Source organism: Heterocephalus glaber, unplaced genomic scaffold, assembly GCF_053883595.1.
Source record: "Heterocephalus glaber isolate CG9 unplaced genomic scaffold, H.glaber_assembly_v1.0 deba00001509, whole genome shotgun sequence".
Taxonomy (NCBI): domain Eukaryota; kingdom Metazoa; phylum Chordata; class Mammalia; order Rodentia; family Bathyergidae; genus Heterocephalus; species Heterocephalus glaber.
Genome location: NW_028258325.1, coordinates 46,374,307 through 46,393,315, shown reverse-complemented (window position 1 = coordinate 46,393,315; position 19,009 = coordinate 46,374,307). Strand labels below are relative to the sequence as shown.

Sequence of the window (19,009 nt, the reverse complement as noted above, 5' to 3'; positions counted from 1 at the left end):
CTGTCCATTCCTGACCAACACATTAGGCATAGGGGTGAGAGTCAGAAAAGTTCATTTGATGAGAGCGGAAAATACATGGAAAGAAAAGGAAAATCCACACGTAGAAATAAGAGAGGATCATGTCACAAAGTGTATCATGAACTACTTCTTTCACACAGGAACACTTACACTTCTTGGAGGAACATAGTTTGGATCTGTGCCTTTGGCCACTGAGAGTTGCAAAACCCGGGGAGAACGATCAGAAACTCAAAGAGAACTTCTTGCTAAGTGATTGCTGAAGGATCTATATGTAAATGAAAGCATGAAATATTATAGCTGTTGGAGAAAGGAGTAATAACTGGATTTTTCCTTGTTACAATCAACCTCCTGTCAATTATATATACTGTTTCAATTTTAAGAACTCTTCCCACAATCAGTAGTGCTCTTTCGACCAGATTGGTGTTTCTCAAAATTTCTTTATCATAATACACAGTTATGAAGCACATTTTATACCATGGTATGGTAAATGTAAACATGTGCTCTGTACATGAAGCAAAATCTCCATGAAACAAGGCTTATCCTGTATGATATATTCTGAGTTTCAAAAATTTTAATTTGATTTCATTAAGAAAAAAATGGAATTAATATCATGATCTATTTGGATGGGTTGTGACCTGCAGTTTAAAAAACACCTCACTTCCTACTAGTGCCTGAGACCAGATCCTTGAGATAAGAATCCCAGTCACCACTGAGGACATTTCTGGGTTGGCTGTTTCCACTGCAGTGCAGTTTGAGATAATGCTGATCAGAACTGCCCACTTAACCAATTGTCAGAGACACCCAAATATTTCTTTTCCTGACCAAAAACCTATGGAATGGTTTTTCTCAAATACACTATTGCCCTGTAAGGGGTCGTCTGTTGGAAGTTTTCATTATCGTTATCATTATCATTATTATTATTATTATTGACATATAATTAACATACCATAAAATGTACAATTAAGTGGTTTCTAGAATATTCATGAACACAGGATGTTTTTGTTCCCTGACAGAGAAGCCCCATAGCTATCAGTAGTCACTCTCCATCCCCCATCCCCTCATCCCCTAAGAACCACTAATTTACTCTCAGTCTCTATGGATGTGTCTATCAGAAAATTTTAAATAAATAGAATCATAACAAATATGTAGCCTTTTATGTCTGGATTTAGCATACTTTAAAGATTCATCTATCAGTACTGAATAACATTTCATTTTATGGATTCGCCACATTTTGTTTATCCATCCATCCATCCATTGATGAACATTTAAATTGTTGCCACTTTTAGGCTATTACAAATGCAGCTGTTATGAATATTTGTGTGCAAATTTTTGTGTAAGTATGTTTTCATTTCTCTTGGGTACATGCCCATTCTGCATGCTAACATTTTGAGGAATTTCCAAACTGTTTTCCACATAATCTATATCATTTTACATACCCACCAGAAATATAGAAGGGTTTCGATTTCTACACATTCCCACCAACACATACTATTTTCTGTTTATTTATTATTATGTTTATTTCCATTCTTATAGAAGTTATATCTTACTGTAATTTTAATTTGCATTTCCAGAATGATGAATGATGTTTAGCACCTTTTCATCTGCTTCTTACCCATTTGGATATGATCATCGATTTATAACGAATGGGGTTATATCTCAGTAAACCCATGGCAAGGTGAAAATATCATTAAGTTGAAAGTGCATTTAATAACTTAACCTAAAATATTAGTTATTTATACCTGTGATCTCATGGCTGATTGGGAGATGTGGATCATTACTGCTGCCCAACATTAATAAAGAGTGGTCTTTAGTCACAAAGGGGCCAAATTTCAAAATATTATTTATACTGCATGCATATTATGTTTGGACCATCATAAGGTAAAAAAAAATGTAGGTTGAGCCATCTGAAGTCAGGCAGGCACTGTATTTTCTTTGAAGAAGGCCCATTCATTTCAAAAAGTGGGTTATTTGCCTTTTATTGTGTTTCTTAAAATTCTTTATATATATTCTGGATTCTAGTAACTTATCAGACATATTATCTGCAAATATTTTCTCCCACTTTTTGGGTTGTCTTTTGTCACATGTGCTTTTGATGTCATAACTAAGAAATCATTGCCTATTTCCACGTAATGCTCTATTTCCAGAGCTCTATGCTCTTTTTTTTCTTCTGACGGTTTTACAGCTCTTTTATTTAGGTCTGTGGCCCATTGGAACTTCTGTATGTGCTGTGACACAGGATCCAACCTCAACCCTTGGCATGAGGATCTCCAGTTATACATCACCAATTGTTGAACAGTTATTCTTTTCTTCAATTAATCTCTTGGTTGGCACCCTTCGCAATTCAACTAACCATAAATGTAAACTTGGTGATCTCAGATGAACTATCCTGAAGCCTGTCCATTCTTTCTTTGCCCTGCTCAAGTCTGCTAGTGAGCCTACTAGCAAATGAGCCCTTCCAGGGTCACAAAGGAAAGCTCATGGAGCCTATTTATTGGAGAACCCTACTTATTCTCACTAAGTTCCTTTTTTTTGAGACATGGTTCAGGCTGGTCTTGGGCTCACTATGTAGCCCAGGCTGGCCTCGAACTCACAGTAATCCTTCTGCCTCAGCTTCCCTAGGGCTGGGATTATAGGTGCATACCACCACTGCTAGCCTTGCATTCTTGTTTTTGTTGGGGTTTTTTTGCATGCACTTTGACACCATAATGTTAAGTGAAATAACTCAGACACTTAAGTTTAAATGTCTCGTGATTTCTCTTATATGATAAACCCAAAATGTAAATAAAGTACAAAAGAGAAAGTAGATAATAGGAAACAGAGAGATAGATCTATATATATATATATATATATATATCCTTTTATTGGTGCATTTTAGGTGTACAACATAAACATTCTTGGTTTTTGTGCTTCCCTTCACATGATTCTATCAAGCTTGGTTATCTGTTTCCAATTTACAGAAGATCAAAAAAGAGGCGGGTTAAAAGATTACCACCACCCCCCATACATACACACAAAAGAGAAAAGACAGGAAAACCAAGAGATGCAAATATTTCATAATTTAAAAGCACAGAAGTCAGACCATTTAGCTATGGATGAACTGTGCTTTGTACTTACATAGCGCACAAGAGGTTTTCTGTATTAAAGTATTACATAGTAGTTTATGTTCATAATCAAGATTCTAATCCAATGAAGAAAAGGCTGAAAAGAGGCTGGGTGTAGCTCAGTGGTAGAGTACGTGCTTAACATGTGTAAGGGCGTGGGTTTAATCCCCTACACTAAAACAAACAAAAAATCACTGGGTACTGAAAAGAATGGAGATTGGGGTTCATTTTTCCAGATAATCACTTCCATTGTTGGGTAGCTGATTTCTCTACACTTCACTGACATCTGCTGCCCTAAAAACTCCTTGTTTACGTCTAGTTTCAGGATCAATATAAAGTAGCTTTACTTCCACTTCTTCTTCCTCTTTCCGATACCAACCTGAACATTTGAACATAGCTGTCACCGCTTCCTCTGGCTCTTCTCAAAGCTAAACATGCCATTTCTCTTAACTATTTTTCATATAACAGTTTCCATGAGCTTCAACATTTCATTTCCTTCTAAGCAGTTGTGAGTTTATTATCAGCTCTTAAACTCTAACTTCCATACTGTAACATAAAACTATTGTGTTTAAAGTAGTATAGAGTAGCACTGTCACAAGTACAGTAGTACTTGTGGACCCTGTGTACAAGTGATATTTTACATATTTCATTAATGCAACCTACCACGGAATTAGCTTCTCCAACAACTACAACACAATCTTAACTCCCACAGGAAAGGCATATCTGAAGCTAAGCTGCCTTTTAAAGATAAGGAGAAATTCGGCTTTAAAAGCACAAGGTAAACCATCTGCAAAGTCAGAGACACAAGAAAACATCAAGAGGGCCAGGGACGTAGCTCGGTGGCAGTATGCCTGAGCAAGGTCCTGAGTTTGAACCCCAGTACTGAAGGGGGGTAGTTGTCAAAACCTGTACTGCACATTTGCAGATTTCCTTTTATGTTTGTTTTGTGTTTGCAGTGCTGGAGGATTGAACCCAGTGCCTCACACCTGCTAAGCAAGACCTCTCACTTGTAAAGTTTAGTGTGAATTTTAGCTTCACCAAAATTTGAATCGAATATAATTAGTGATGATGATCATCTGATTACCTACAATTGCTACAAGTATTTAACTTTCTTATGAGATACTTTGAGATACAAATAGACTATAGGTCATGAAAATTAGAACAATGATATTGGGACAGTGAACCAAATTAGATCAGGATTTATGGAGAGTCTCAAGATACACTACCCATTTCGCAGACACTGTCTTTTGAACCTGTTGGGCTGTGCCAGCCTCTGGATCCTTTTGGAGGGTTCAGTAAACAATGCAGGATGAGGAATCTCCCAAATTACAGACTCTCTTCTGCAGCTATAGTAATATTGATCCCTGCATGTTGAAGAAGAGAAAAAAAGTGAGCAGAACAGCTTAAGTTCAAATTATCATAGTATTTTCCAACACTGATCCCCAGGCCTGAGAGAGCAAGAAGGACATTTTGCATGCTTATTGTGGGGCTATTTTTCACATGGGGAGAAATGAATTGGTTTACCAATAAATACAGCTAATCAGGTTTTCAGTTGGCTTCTATTGTCTTTTGCTAAACCTAGTTTCTGTAATAAATTGCAATTTTTTTTTTTTTTTGGTACTGGGGATCAAACTCGGGACCTTGCACTTGCAAGGCAGACAGCGGCACCACTGAGCTAAATCCCCAGCCCAATAAACTGCAATTTTTAAGTAGAGCAAAAAATGAACAGGAGAAAACTTTTTGCTTTTAAAACCAAATATTTTATCATCTACATAAATAGTTTTAAATTGTTTACTATATTTTTAGTTAATAGAATGAATTTACATTGATACCTTTGTCTTAAACTCTTGGGTGTAGAAATAAATTTGACTTAATCATGATGTGTATATTATTTAGTCATTTTTGAGGTTCATTAACTAAAATTGTATTTGGGATAAATAATAATGTTGTTCTTGTTATCTCTGCCCTTCATTCTGGTGCTAAGACCAGTTACAGTGAACAAACCAGCAAAGGAGATAAAATGGAATTTAAAAACATCACAGTTCATAGTAATGAAGCCCATGGGTAAATTTAAAATTCATCAAAATTTCATGAATAAATAACTTTATTCATTAACAGTGTTATATACAGCATGAACATTTGGGAATACCCTAAATCTTAACAAGAGGAGAATTTACCTTCTTGATAAAGCCAGCCTTGGGTGCTAATGTGGGACCAAAATGACTCCATTTTGGAGCCGTCTCCTTTGTTCTCTCAAATTTGTGCTTAAACTAGAAATTCACCACTTGAAATTCCTGAGTTTATTACCCAACCACCTGTGTACCCGGGGAGAGAGCGTTCCAGGCACACTATCTGTAGGATAAACAGTTAATGAGCTGACTGTCCACACAAGATAGATGCGGCCATTAGTTAGTGGGTCTGCTAACGATCAGTATGTAACAACCGGCCGTTAATCTTTGCCCCTTTTCTCCCTCACAAAAACCAATACGTAATCCCCTTCGACCCCCAAAGCCTAGCCAACCAAAACCCTACACTTCATATGTATTAAGTATTAACCAATCACCTGGCTACTAATAACCAAAGCTTGTTGTATTCTCAATAAAAACCCTGCTAGTTAGAGACTCAGGGCTCTCAATCTCGATCCGCTGTGTCGGTGACAGTTGAGAGTCCCTGCTTAAGCTTGAATAAACGACCCTTGTGTGCTTACATCGGAAACGGCCTCCTGGTGGTCTCTGGGACTTCACAATCTGGGCACAACACTAACACTGACCTGTTAGGTACGTAGTGGTGGGAAACTTTCTTGGGTTGAGCAAGATTGCTAAGTCTCTTTGATAGCCGAGCCATCAAAGCACTCTCAGGAACAGGGCAAATAGGATCTTGATTCCCCCAAAACAGTCTTCTGTTAAAAATCATAAAAATAAAATAGTCGAAAATTTGCTGCTAATGAACATCTTAGAAATTGCTCTTGACAACTTCTATATAGATTTTTACTTCAAGAAGTATATCAAAAAAATCTTACAATTTCCAGGCATTAGAAAGAGATAAAGTATGGACATACAGAAATAAAATAAGACTGTTTTACCCACTGTCTTAAAAAGTAATCAAAAATGAACCTGTTTAGAGATGAGACCTTTCTATTTCTACCACTGTGGAATTAATGATGTGATCTACAGTCAGCTTGGCTTTAAATGGGCCAACCATGTGCACTGCGCTCACAGTTTGAGTGAACCCTATACCAGGCGGTCAGGAAGTAAGACAGTATGGGAGCAATATGGAGATTGGCCATCTGTGGACAGTTTCCTGTGTGCCCACCCTGTGCTGAGTACTTCACAGACCTCAGTTTATCTCGTCTCAACAGTTCTGTGAAACAGGAATGATTGCTGGGGAGGAGTAAAGCAAAAAGGAGAAACCAGTACGGGATTATCCTGGAAAGGCTTCATGGAAGGAAGCAAAAGGCAGAGGGTGCCATAAAAGGAGCATATTCCATGTAGGGTAATCATGAAAATCATGTTGGGAAGTACTTAATTACCTAGCACTGCTAGAATCAATAAAGAGGGTAAAAGAAGGCCAGGAAAGGAGAGGAGAGAAGAAGAGAGAGGAAGGGAGGGAAGGAGAGGGCAGGGGAGGGGGGGGGGAGGCTTGTAAATAAGGAGGGGAAGAGGAGTTGAAGAGGGGGAATGGGAAAAAAAGAATCAAGGTACATCATGTACAGGTACAAATTCCCTCTGATGAATGTGATCATTATGTATCTCTAAAATGTACCAATAAATGTTTTGCTTTAAAAAAAAAAAGGCGTAGAGGGCCGGGGATTTAGCTCAGTGGTGCCGCTGCCTGCTGCGCAAATGTAAGGACCTGAGTTCGATCCCCGGTACCAAAATAAATAAATAATAAAAAATTTTTTAAAAGGCCTAGAAAGATAACCTGACACATATAACTTAATTTTCTAACTGAGTTCATCCCTTTAAAAGGGCTCCAAATTTTCCAAATTTCTCTATATTTTTAGATATAATCTTTGTTCTGTCTCAGTATTAGAAGTATTATTAATTAATATTCCTACTCCTTACATTCTGCTAATCCCATCTCAAAATGTGCCAGGGCCAGGATTTAGCTCAGCGGTTCCACTGTAAGACCGAGGGCCTTACCAAACGCTCCAAGGAGCTGACTATAGTGAAGCACACCCAGGGATCCCAGCGGTGCCTCCAGAATGCAAGGCCAAGGGCCTTACCAAATGCTCCAAGGAGCTGAAGTGGAGCACACCCGAGGATCCCAGTGGTGCCTTCAGAATGTAAGACCAAGGCCTTACCAAACGCTCCAAGGAGCTAGCTACAGCGAGGACCACCCAGGAAGGAACACACCGGCCATGTTGGAAAACAGACCTTTATTAGTCTGGCCAGACGGCACTTCCGAAGCGAAATAGCTCAGAGAGGCACCTGGCTCAGAGTCCGAGGTTATTTTATAGGGGGTTAAGGGGGGGGGTTAACATGTGGATTCACAGAAAAAAAAAAAAAAAACAAAGGTTAGTGGTTCATTGTCACATGCTGATGTTCAGCAGACATCCTGACTGACAGTTACGACCACCCTGTTTACAGATTGTCCTATAGATACTGGGCCCTGGGACATTTGGATTTAGGGCAAACAGATGGCTGAGTAACCTCGCCCTATTACTGATTGTTCATTGTCCCAAGGCAAACACACTCCAACCATCAAATTTACAACAGAATCTAGGGGAGTAATTAACTTTTGAATCACACAGTCCCACACCGCCACCTGCCTCACAAGTGCAAGGTCCTGAGTTCGATCCCCGGTAGCAAAAAAAAAAAAAAAAATAGAAGTTTGTGAATGCCATTTCAAAATGTGGCTCAAATCTGCCCACTTCCCTCCATCCCTGCTGCAGCTCCTGTCCATATTCCTATCCTGCCTGCTCCCATCTCCACCCCACTTACTACCAAAGTTATCTTTCCAAACACAAATCTGATAACCCAGTCACCACCTTGTTCAGGACACTTAAGAGGTTTCCACTGACTTTAGAATAAGGTCCCAACTCCTCCACCGGGCTTTTTGTTGTTGGGACAAATATTTGACATACACAACTCAAAGGAGGAGGAATTGTCTTTATTCCAGTTTCAGAGCTTTCAGCTCCAAGGCAGGAGCATCATGGCAGGAGGGCTCAGTGGAGCACAGCTGCACACTTCACAGTGGCCTGGAGCAGGGCTCAAGGAAGAGCCCCAAGGGGAGATGTATCCTGCAAAGGCTCCATCTGCCACAGCAATTCAGCTCTGAGCACCAGCGATTAACCTGCTAATGAGTCCAGCCACCGCATGGTCCAATCACCTCTCCCCTGCAAAGGCTCCATCTGCCGCAGCAATTCAGCTCTGAGCACCAGTGATTAACCTGCTGATGAGTCCAGCGGCCCCATGGTCCAATCACCTCTCCAAGTCTATTAATCCAGTCAAGTTGACAATTAAATTTGCACAGCACAACCTCAGCCAGGCATGGTGGCACACACCTATAATCTCAGCCCTGAGGAAGGCTGAGGCAGGAGAATCACAAGTTCAAGTCCCACTTGGGCAAATTAGAGAGACTCTGATTCAAAATTAAAAGGGCTGAGGATCCAAAGGTCCTTGGCGCAAAGGTCCTGGGTTCAATCCCTGGTGCCAGGAAAAAAAAAAAAGGTACAGTCTCCTCACGGTAGCTGACAAGGCCTCCACACTTGGACCAAGAGTGCCCACCTCATGTTAATTTAATAAATGAATGAGTGAAGAAAAGCAGGGATTCACCTGATGGTACTGGAGAGGAGAGAATGACCACAGACCACAGGAGAGTCTGAGACTAATGCCGAGGTTCAGACCTCAGGGGACAAGGGCCAGGCAGGGGAGAGCTGCAGTGGAGAGAGGAGAACTATACTCTCTGTGAAAGGAGCACTGGGCAAAGGCACAGGCACCATGGAATGGAAGTCCAGGAAAGGATGGTCTTGAGACAAGACACACCAGATATGTCAAAAATCATCAAATATCATTTAGACAAAAAAAGGAAGAAAATTGAAAAAACAAAAGACAGTAAGAGTGGTCAGGTGATTATCAGTGGTACCAACAGGAATAATGTTCTTGGGTAGGGGTAAACAGAAAAGCTCAGATGAAGATGATAGGTCTCCCACCACCTCAGCAGCTATTATGTATAGTAGCTGCCCTCTTCCTATGGTGCCTTGCCCCCTCCCCTGTGTGACATCATGCCAAGATAGTTGCTCCCACCAAAGAACAAACCCTTCTTCCCAGCATGCCCCTGTTCCCACCTAGACAGTAACCTAATACTCACTCACCTCCTACCACCTAGTGACATCACTGGCTCCTCCATTCCCTAGTCACTACCTCACTCAACCCCGCCTCAGCCCCTACAAGCCCCACCCCAGTCTCTATAAAAGACTCTCCCTGCCCGAGCCATATTGCTTTTGTCTCTCCTTTGTTCAGAGACAGCCCGGCAGATCTATTCCCCTAATAAAGGCTTGTTGTGGCCTGGTCTGGTCTTGGTCTTTGGCCCTTTTACCTGACAGAAGAGACACTAAGAGAGGCACTGGGGATTTAGCGCAGGGGCACCGTGCCTGCCTGGCAAGGGCAAGGTCCAGAGTTCAATTCCCAGTACCAAATTAAAAAAAATAAAAAAAATAAAAGACTAAGAGGGTCAAGAATTAGGGATCATAAAAAAAGAGCTAGAAACCAGGGCATACATGCATGTGTGCATGAGTCTTTCAAAGAGTCAGTGATAGAATGGAAAGAAATGGGCCATGTGGGCAGTGAGTATGGATGCAAATCCCAGTCTTGGCACCTACAAGCTGCGTTGGCTTGGGTAAGTTACTTAACTTTTCTGAGTACAACTTCTTAATCAGTTTGTTCCTTCAACTTTTCTGTTGGCTTCAAACAGGAGGAGGGCAAAAGTGTTCCACAACTAGACAGTTATAGTAACATTTATTACATATGCCTTATCAATATCTCTCATAAATTCTATGTATGTTCCTATGAATGAAGAGGAGAGAATTTAATGCACACCCTACTTTTTATGATTAAAAATAACTTTTAAACAATTTCATTTTTAGATTATACCAGTTTCTGGCTATAACATTAATATAAAAATCTATTGATTTCTTATATACCAACAATAAGCCATTGGAATTTGAAATTAAAATCACAATAACTTTTACACTCATACTGACAAAATTAAATATATGTATAAATCTAACAAAATATGTACAAAATCTATATGAGGAAAGCCACAAAACTCTGATGAAAAAAATCAAAGAGCTCTAAATAAATAGAGAGCTATGCCATATTTATGGATAGTCACTATTAAGACATCAGTTCCTCCCAATTTGGCTTATACATTCAACACTATCCTCCCCCCAAAATCAAGTTACTTCATGGATACTGACAAGCTAATTCTAAAGTTTAGGTGGAGAGACAAAAGATCCTGAATATTTAAGATACAGAAGAACAAAGTCACAAAACTAACACTGCTGCTATAAAAAGCTACAGTAATCAAAACAATGTGAGACTGGTTAAAGAACAGATGAATAGAATAATGAAATAGAATATAGGTCCTAGAAATAGTCACAGAAATATAATGAAAGGATCAAAAGAAATCCAATCAAGAAAGGATAGTGTTGCCAGAGATTTAGCTCAGTGGTACCGCTGCCTGCCTTGAAAGCCCAAGGTCCTGAGTTCAATCCCTGGTACCAAAAAAAAACAAAGAAAGGATAGTGTTTTGAACAAATGATTTTGCAACAACTGGATATTGAAAGAAAGAAAGAAAGAAAGAAAGAGGAGGAAAAAAGGAAGGAGAAAAAGAGAGAGAATGGAAAGAAGAAAAAAAGGAACCTAGATAAATTTTTCACAAAACCTAACTTGAAATGCACTGTGGACTTAAATGCAAAATACAAAACTATAAAATATATAAAAATTTTATAGAAAAAAATTAATAGAAAATCCAGGCCTTGGGTTTGGCAATGAGTTTGCAGATTAATTACCAAAAGCACAATCCATGAAAGAAAAAAACCCAATAATTTTGATTTAATTAAAATTAAGCTTTCCTTTGTGAAAGACACTGACTGCTAAGAGAATAAAAATACAAGCCTCAGACTGGGAGAAAGTATTTGCAAAATATATATCTGATAAAGGACTGATATCCAACCTATACAAAGAATGCTTAAAACTTAACAATAAGAGCCAGGGGTGGTGGTGCACACCTGTACCCCCAGCACTTGGGAGACTGAGGCAGAAGGATCACCATGCGTTTGAGGCCAGCCTAGGCTACATAGTGAGTTCAAGGCCAGCCTGAGATACATAGCAAAACCCTGTCTCAAACAAAAAAAATCAACAATAAGAAAATAAGCAATCCAATTAAAAATGGGCAAAAGATCTGGACAGATACTTCACCAAATAAAACACACCAATAAGTATATAAAATATGTTCAACATCATGTCATTAGGGAACTGCAAATTAAAACAATGAAATACAAACTACACATCCATTGGAATGAATGAAATCCAGAACACTGACAACGCCAAATGTTGACAAGGGTGTGGAGCAACAGGAACTCTCGTTTACCTGGACTGGGTGGCACAGGCTGCGAAGGTGGCCCTGCACAGTGGATGCAGGGGTTTCAGAGCCACACCCTAAGGCAGTAAACTGCCAACCTTTCTGCTTATTAGAATCATCTGCAGAACTGCACCGAGACCAATTAAGTCAGGGTTTCCAAGGATGAGATTCAGACATCAGTTCATATTAAATCCCAGGTGATCCTAATGTGCAGGAAGATTTGGGAACTACTGCCCAAGGTTAGCCTCCAAGTGTTACATCAACTGAGGTGACCACATTGGCTCAGTGTCTCCTGTAGATCCACCTGAGATACAGGGTTAATAGGTAGAATATAGGGTAGGTAAGACTAATACTTTCATCTACTTGACGTAACTAACACAATAATAACAAACAAGATGGTATAACATTGCCTTACCTATCTGGAGTTCCCCATTGTCTTTTAGGCCTAGAAAGCTCTTGCATTCTCTTTCTAGAAAAAAACCTAACAAATAACAGCTGATTAATTCAAAGAGAATGCTCAAGAAATATGGTTACATTAGATGACTTCTACTCAATGAAATTCCATAGGAGGTGCTACATTTGAGGTGATTTAAAGAGTTGCTGAAAATCTCAAAGTATCCAAAACACTGTGAACCCAAGATTCTCACTAACAAAGGACAACAGACGTACAACATACCAAAGAGCCTTTGGGGGAAAACTCAACTAGTATATTAAGTTAATTTATAGACAGCTTGGTGGCATTGGATTGTGAAAAGATTATTCAGATAATTTTCAGACAAAATGTCTGGCTTTGGCAAAACTATGAAATAGGCAAAATATATTTTTGGTACCACTCAACCCCCTTTGTGCCCACCTCTGCTCCTTTGAATCTTCCCTGGTTTTACTTATTTATTTTTTATTAGTGCATTGCTGGGGACCAAACCCAAGGCCTTGAGCATACTAGGCAAGTGCTTTACCACTGAGCTACATCCTCAGCCCTCTCCAACCAATCCTAATCCACTTGTGGTGGAAAACATTGGTGCTCTCCAAGAATCCACATGCTCCCCTTCTACCTTCCCCACCCTCCTTTGCAGTTGTCTAGAGCCATGTAACTTGTCACATCTAATTTAGCAGGAGTGTCGGGTATCATTTTCAGAGCAATGCTCTTAGGAGGTAGGCTGCCTCCTCCATCTCTCTCATTCCCTGTTGCAGAGACCCTGGAAGCCATGTATTCTAGATGGCAGAGCCATAGGTAGAAGAGGACAACCAGCTCAGCCTGCACTGTAGCATGAGGGAGAAACACATTTTCACTGTGTTGAAAAGTATTGGAGAGTTTTGCATCTTGTTTGTTACTGCAGCACTGCCTGGCCATTGTGGACCACTTTACCTACTATGTCACTGTAGCTCACACTATAATACATGCTTGGCGGGAGTTTGGAGTTTTGAAGGGCCCCAAAATAATGATCTTTGCTGTCCACCAACTGAAAAATAAGCATAGGAGTTGGACAAATAGAATGAAAATACTATCTCTATCAGTGATAAAATTATATTAAAGCGAGTAGTTTAGATCCCTGACATCCCTGAATTGAACCTGTGCCCCAGGGCTGCAGACCCCCTCCTGTAGTGGCTGAGCTTGCTATGTGATGGGAAGCAGATGACAGGCATTACTCACTGTAGACAGATAGGGGCCAAGAACAGAGGATTTAGAAGGCCAGTTCTCCATCCCAAATCCATCAGATCATCAGGTAGATGCCCTGAGAAGTTTAAGGGATGCAATGAGAGGCCAGATGAACTCATCGAGGCAAGTGCTTTGAGGAAGGTGATGGGGAAGCATCCTCCCTACCACTGGACTAAGCACTTCCATAGGCTCCAAACTCTCCATGTTAGAATAAGCCATGGCACAAAGAAACCCTATGTAAAGAAATACCTTCCTATTTAAAGGGTGATAGATGAACCATGAAGCTCCAGTCAGAAAGTGGGAGGCAGGGGAAGACCCGTGGTCAGCAACACCCAAGGCTGCACATTCACAAAACTGAGCCACTGTCCATCCTGAAGAACAAGCTAAAATCTTCTAATTGGATTATCTATTTCCAAGTCACTCTGTGTTATCTTGTGTTGACCCTCAGCCTTTTTTTTTTTTTTTAAACACAGGGACTTGCTAAGTTGCCCAGGCTAGGCTTGAACTTTCAAAAGTCCTGTCTTTGCCTCCCAATGTATGGGATTAAAGGTGTACAGCAACCCCTCAGCCTTTAGTTCTGGCTTTCGCAGCCTTGGAGCCTTATCTTAGCTGTGGTATGGAAGCTGTATAAACAATTATGTCCATAACCCAGCCATAATATTAACAGGGGGACACAGTCCCCCAGCATCCAGCATGATGGCGACAGTGACAAATCTCAAGGACATGGAATTGGTCTAACAATTCTTCTCATTATTCCAATATCAACCTTGAAGATTCTGGACTTGATTATTGTTAAATAAAGTACCATTTTCTTTATTATATTGACACATAACATTTGAGCATCTTCATGGGATATATTATGGTAATTTGATAATTGCATATAATATATAATAATCAGGGTAATATGCATTTTCATTCTTTAATATGTCAATCATTTTTATACATTGGAAATCTTGTATTCTTTTAATCAGATTGTTTTAATAATTAACTCTGCTGTGCTACAGAAAATCAGAACAAAGAAACAGACCTGAGGACCAGTGCAACAGATCAGAAGATGCAGAAACAACTCCAGACACACTCAGCTATCTCATCTTCGACAAAGGAGCCAAACACCCTCACTGGAGGAAAGATAGCCTCTTTAATAAATGGTGCTGGAAAAATTGGGCTTCAACTTGCCAAAGATTAAAACTACACCTATATCTCTCACCATGCACTAAACTAAAATCAAAATAGATTTAAGATCTAAATATTAAAATAAAAACACTGAACCAGTTGGAACAGAAGTTAGGTAGAACTGTTGAAGACATCAGTGTAAGAAAAGATTTTATGAACAAAACCCCAGTTGCCCATGAACAAACAATCAACAAGTGGAATTTCTTCTTATTAAAAAGCTTCTGCACAGCAAGAGAAATCACCAGCAGTGTGAAGAGACAACCCATAATGTGGGAAAAAATCTTCATCTGCTATTCCTCAGACAAAGGTCTACTATCTAGAATCAATAAAGAACTTAAAAAGATCAGACCTCCCAAATTTAAAGACCCAATCCAAAAATGGGCATCTGAAATGAACAGACATTTCTCACACAAAGAAGTAGAAATAGTAAATAAATATATGAAAAAATGTTCAACATCACTGGTCATTCAAGAGATGCAAATGAAAACAATGTTGAGATTCCACCTCACTCCAGAAAGAATGGCTGCTAACATGAAATCAACCAAAAACAAATGCTGGCAGGACTTTGGGGAAAGAGGAACCCTGCTCCACTGCTGATGGGAGTGTAAACTGGTTCAACCCCTGTGGAAATCAGTATGGAGATACCTCAGAGAAATAGGACTGGAAGTCCCATTTGACCCAGCTATTCCCCTGCTGAGTATCTTCCCCAAAGAATTAAAAGAATCATGCCACAGTGATATATATGCACCCATGTTCATAGCAGCCCAATTTGTAATAGATAAAACTTGGAAACACCCCAAATGCCCATCAACTGGAGACTGGCTAAAGAAAATGTGGTTCTTTAAAAAAAATGGAGTACTACTCAGCCATAAAAAATGAGAAATTAGAGACATTTATAGCTAAATGGATGCACGTTGAGGTGATACTCTTAAGTGAAATAAATAGGACACACGTGTAAATACCTAATAGTTTCTCTAGTGTGAGAAACTGAAAGTGTACATAAGGACTGAAAGGTATAATAGATAATGTGAAATAGGAAGAAAAGGGGCAAAGGGGAAGGAGAAGTGGAAGGGGTAGGGGAAAGGAAAAAAGGGAATAGAATTAATATAAGAAAATAGAAAAATGGAAACAAAGTCTTTGTAAATAGGGAGGGATGGAGCGGTTGAAGGGAGGGCAGGGGAAGGGGGAAAAATAAGAACCAAGAGAGAGGGCCAGGGATTTAGCTCAGCAGTTCCGGCACCTGCCTCGAAAGCGCAAGGTCCTGAGTTTGATCCCTGGTACCAAAAAAAAAAAAAAAATAGGATGGTCAGAAATGCATTAGTGATCAGCTTGCATTTGAACAAGGAATAACTCTACAGATTTTTCAGAGAACATTCTTTTCATTCAGCATCAAGTCCAAAGGCCCTGGGGCATGGCATGCATATGTGTTTGAAAAACAATAGGAAGACTGGGGATTTAGCTCAGTGGCATCACCCCTGTCTTGAAAGCGAAAGGTCCTGAGTTCAATCCTTGGTACCAAAAAAAAGAAAAAGAAAAATAACAGGAGACCAGGTGGAAAACAATTACGTGAGAACAGTTGGATCCACTGCCAAGTGCTGTGTACCTGACAATGCCAACCATGGAATGCGTGCTCAGTAATTGTTAGTCCCTTTTTCCTTTCCACCTGCTGCATCTAGCATGGTACCTTGTATTTAGTAAATGCTGATAAATTGAAGTGGCATTTAATTGTTTAAAATATAAGCTTAGCTAAGTGTTCTGCAAGGGAAAATCATGGATCAATAAATCTAGTAAAATGATGCTTTTAAGATAGTGTATTTTGGGCCGGGGATTTAGCTCAGTGGTTCCGCCGCCTGCCCTGCAAGCACAAGGACCTGAGTTTGAGCCCTGGTACCAAAAAAAAAAGTATATTTTATTGCTAGATCAAACAGAGCTGCTCAGGCCCTGTCTCCCCAATACCCGGCCCCGCTAACTCTCACCCTGCCTACTGCCATTAGCCTATCTGCATTTCAGTCTCTTAGGACTTTGCTGCTTAATTTAAGGTTTCCAAGACCCAAGTTCCAAATCCTTTGGAGTCTCCAAAGGTAATAATGTGAGTCTAGAACCTTCAGAAAACTCCAGAACATAAAATAGAACCCTACACAACACCACAAAGAGGCTAGCAAGGCTGTCTAAAAAGCCACACTTATTTCCTAATTATATCATCTCAGTATGTTACCTCACACTGATAGTAAACTATGGTTAAAACTTAAATGTGTCCTTGGGCGGGTGTGATGGCACACACGCCTGTAATCTCAGCACCTGAGGCAGGAGGATTGTTGTGAGTTCAAGGCCAGCCTGGGCTACATAGCAAGACATCATCTCAAAAAACAGAACAAAAGAAACCAACCAAACAAACAAAAAGCCCATAATTACAAATGGGTTAAAATAGTAAGGATAAATATCTACTTTAAAAAGTAGATAAAAGCAAAATCTGGTGTTTCTAATAATGCTGTTTCCTTTTTTAATACACTTTAGCTGCATTGAGGGCCAGTACCTATTTTCAGCAGACATTTCTTTGGCTACTTTGTCTGTACACAGATGCACATTTTTTTCCTTTCCTTCCTAGCACTGTCTTGGTTTCATTAGCTACTGCACTTGAATGAGAGGCAAAGAGGATTGAGTTCATTAACCTGGAACTTCACAAAATCTGTCATGAGATTGCCCACGCAGATTCTAAGTCCCTGAAAGGTTCAGATCCAGTGTAAAGCAAATCTACTACAATATCCAGCAAACGAGGAATATGAGTTCTCCTAAATCTCAACCTTCTTCCCATTTCTCTTTATCTTCCATCTTTCCTCATAGAAATTGTAATTAGAAAAGGGCCCGTGACAAAGAAAAAGTATAGAATCTCCTTCTCAAAAACCCCAAGACATTCCCTCCAAATGTCCCCGGAGTCAGTCTCATCCAGCTTGGCTGGCCTGCCAGTTTAGGGGTGTGAGAATAGTACCATAGCCACAGCGTTACCGTTTTCTTATGAACTGGTAGAAGTCAGGGTCAACTGCAAGAAAATAAAAGCAAAAATTAGATTCAACAGTAATCAATGACATGAGAACTATCGCATCTCAAATCAGAAGAGATAGGAGCTAGGATAGATAACTATTTGGGGAAATAGCTGAGTTAAGTATGTATCAAAATAAATCACAGGAAAATCAAGAAGTTGAATATTCTTTTCAAAAACTAAATTAGAGAGGAAAAACAGCATCTAATTGATCACTGAATTTTAATCTTCTAGAAGTAAAGGTGATGAAAGAATAATATAAATGTATTGAAATATTTAAAATTTAAAACTTCTGTGTCAAAAATTAAAACTTAAAGAGAAAACAAAAATTTGGAGAAATATCTGGCAGCAAATATGATAAAAGCATATTAATAGTCAAAGAATATAAAGTATAAACTATAAGAAAAACAGTAAAATAGGTGACAAAAATTAATTAGATAAGGCTTAGAAACGTAATTCATATATTAAGACATATGAAGCACTAATAAACATAAGAAAATATTCCAACTTGCTTATAATCAAAACAATGGAAATTAAAAACTATATATTTTTCAACTATCAAATTAGCAAAATTTCTTTGCAAAGAATAATGAGTCTAGAGGGGTAAACTGAAATCAGTTTCTTATGCATTGTTATAAGTTTAAGTTAGTAAACTTTGTGAAAAATAATTTGGAAGTATGAGTCAGCAGTGTTTATATTTCTTAATCCATTTCTATTTATAGAAATGTACTCTAAGGAAGTAATTCCAATTGTGGGCAAAGATTTAAGTTTAAAAATGTTCATGTGGTGTCTTTCCAGTGGGAAATTGCATAAACTGGAAATAATATTCAAACCAAAGAAATGGTTAAGAAACTGAAAATTCATGTTTAGAAGTTCTTTTGTTTGTTTTTTAAAGTGGGAAAATGTAGGCAATGGTAAGGCCAAGTTATTCAAAGTCTTGTCAACATGGGGGACCCGCTCCACTGATTATGCCCAAGCAGGCTGTGAGCAGTGTAGGCTGTTAGAGTTAACCCAACTGGCTTGTTTTGAGAAGTGAGTCCAACCAAAGCCTACATGGCCAGATAACATGGCAGCTGAGGTCAGAGTGACTTGCATCCAAATTCCATTCCCAAAATTAAGAATGCTTTATCTCTTCTCTTACAAGCCTTGCCTGTATCAGCAACATGTTCCTGGCAACCACATGAAACCCTCTCACCCTAACCTAACTATGATGTCACCAATAAATATGAATGGCTTTGGCTGGCCAAGCTCTTTGCTGCTGGTTCAGGCCCTGGCCATCCTGGCTCCCCGTTTCTCTCTCTCTCTCTCTCTCTCTCCCTCTCTCCCTCTCTCTCTCTCTCTCTCTCTCTTTCTGTCTCTGTGTCTTTCTTCTCACCTTTCATCGTAGCACCGAGCAGGAGATTGGGATCCACCTCGGGGGTTCCTGATACCTCATGG

At 39.5% G+C, this 19,009-nt stretch overlaps 1 protein-coding gene across 1 annotated transcript in view; it reads right to left on the bottom strand.

The window, feature by feature from the left end:
- Positions 1-19,009, bottom strand: part of Spmap2l (sperm microtubule associated protein 2 like) — a 57,209-nt gene that overhangs the window by 24,094 nt on the left and 14,106 nt on the right. Inside the window, 5 exon segments of the mRNA XM_087187704.1 lie at positions 169-283; positions 4,346-4,483; positions 5,890-6,018; positions 12,121-12,186; positions 17,539-17,572. Coding sequence (XP_087043830.1) covers positions 169-283; positions 4,346-4,483; positions 5,890-6,018; positions 12,121-12,186; positions 17,539-17,572 — 482 coding nt within the window.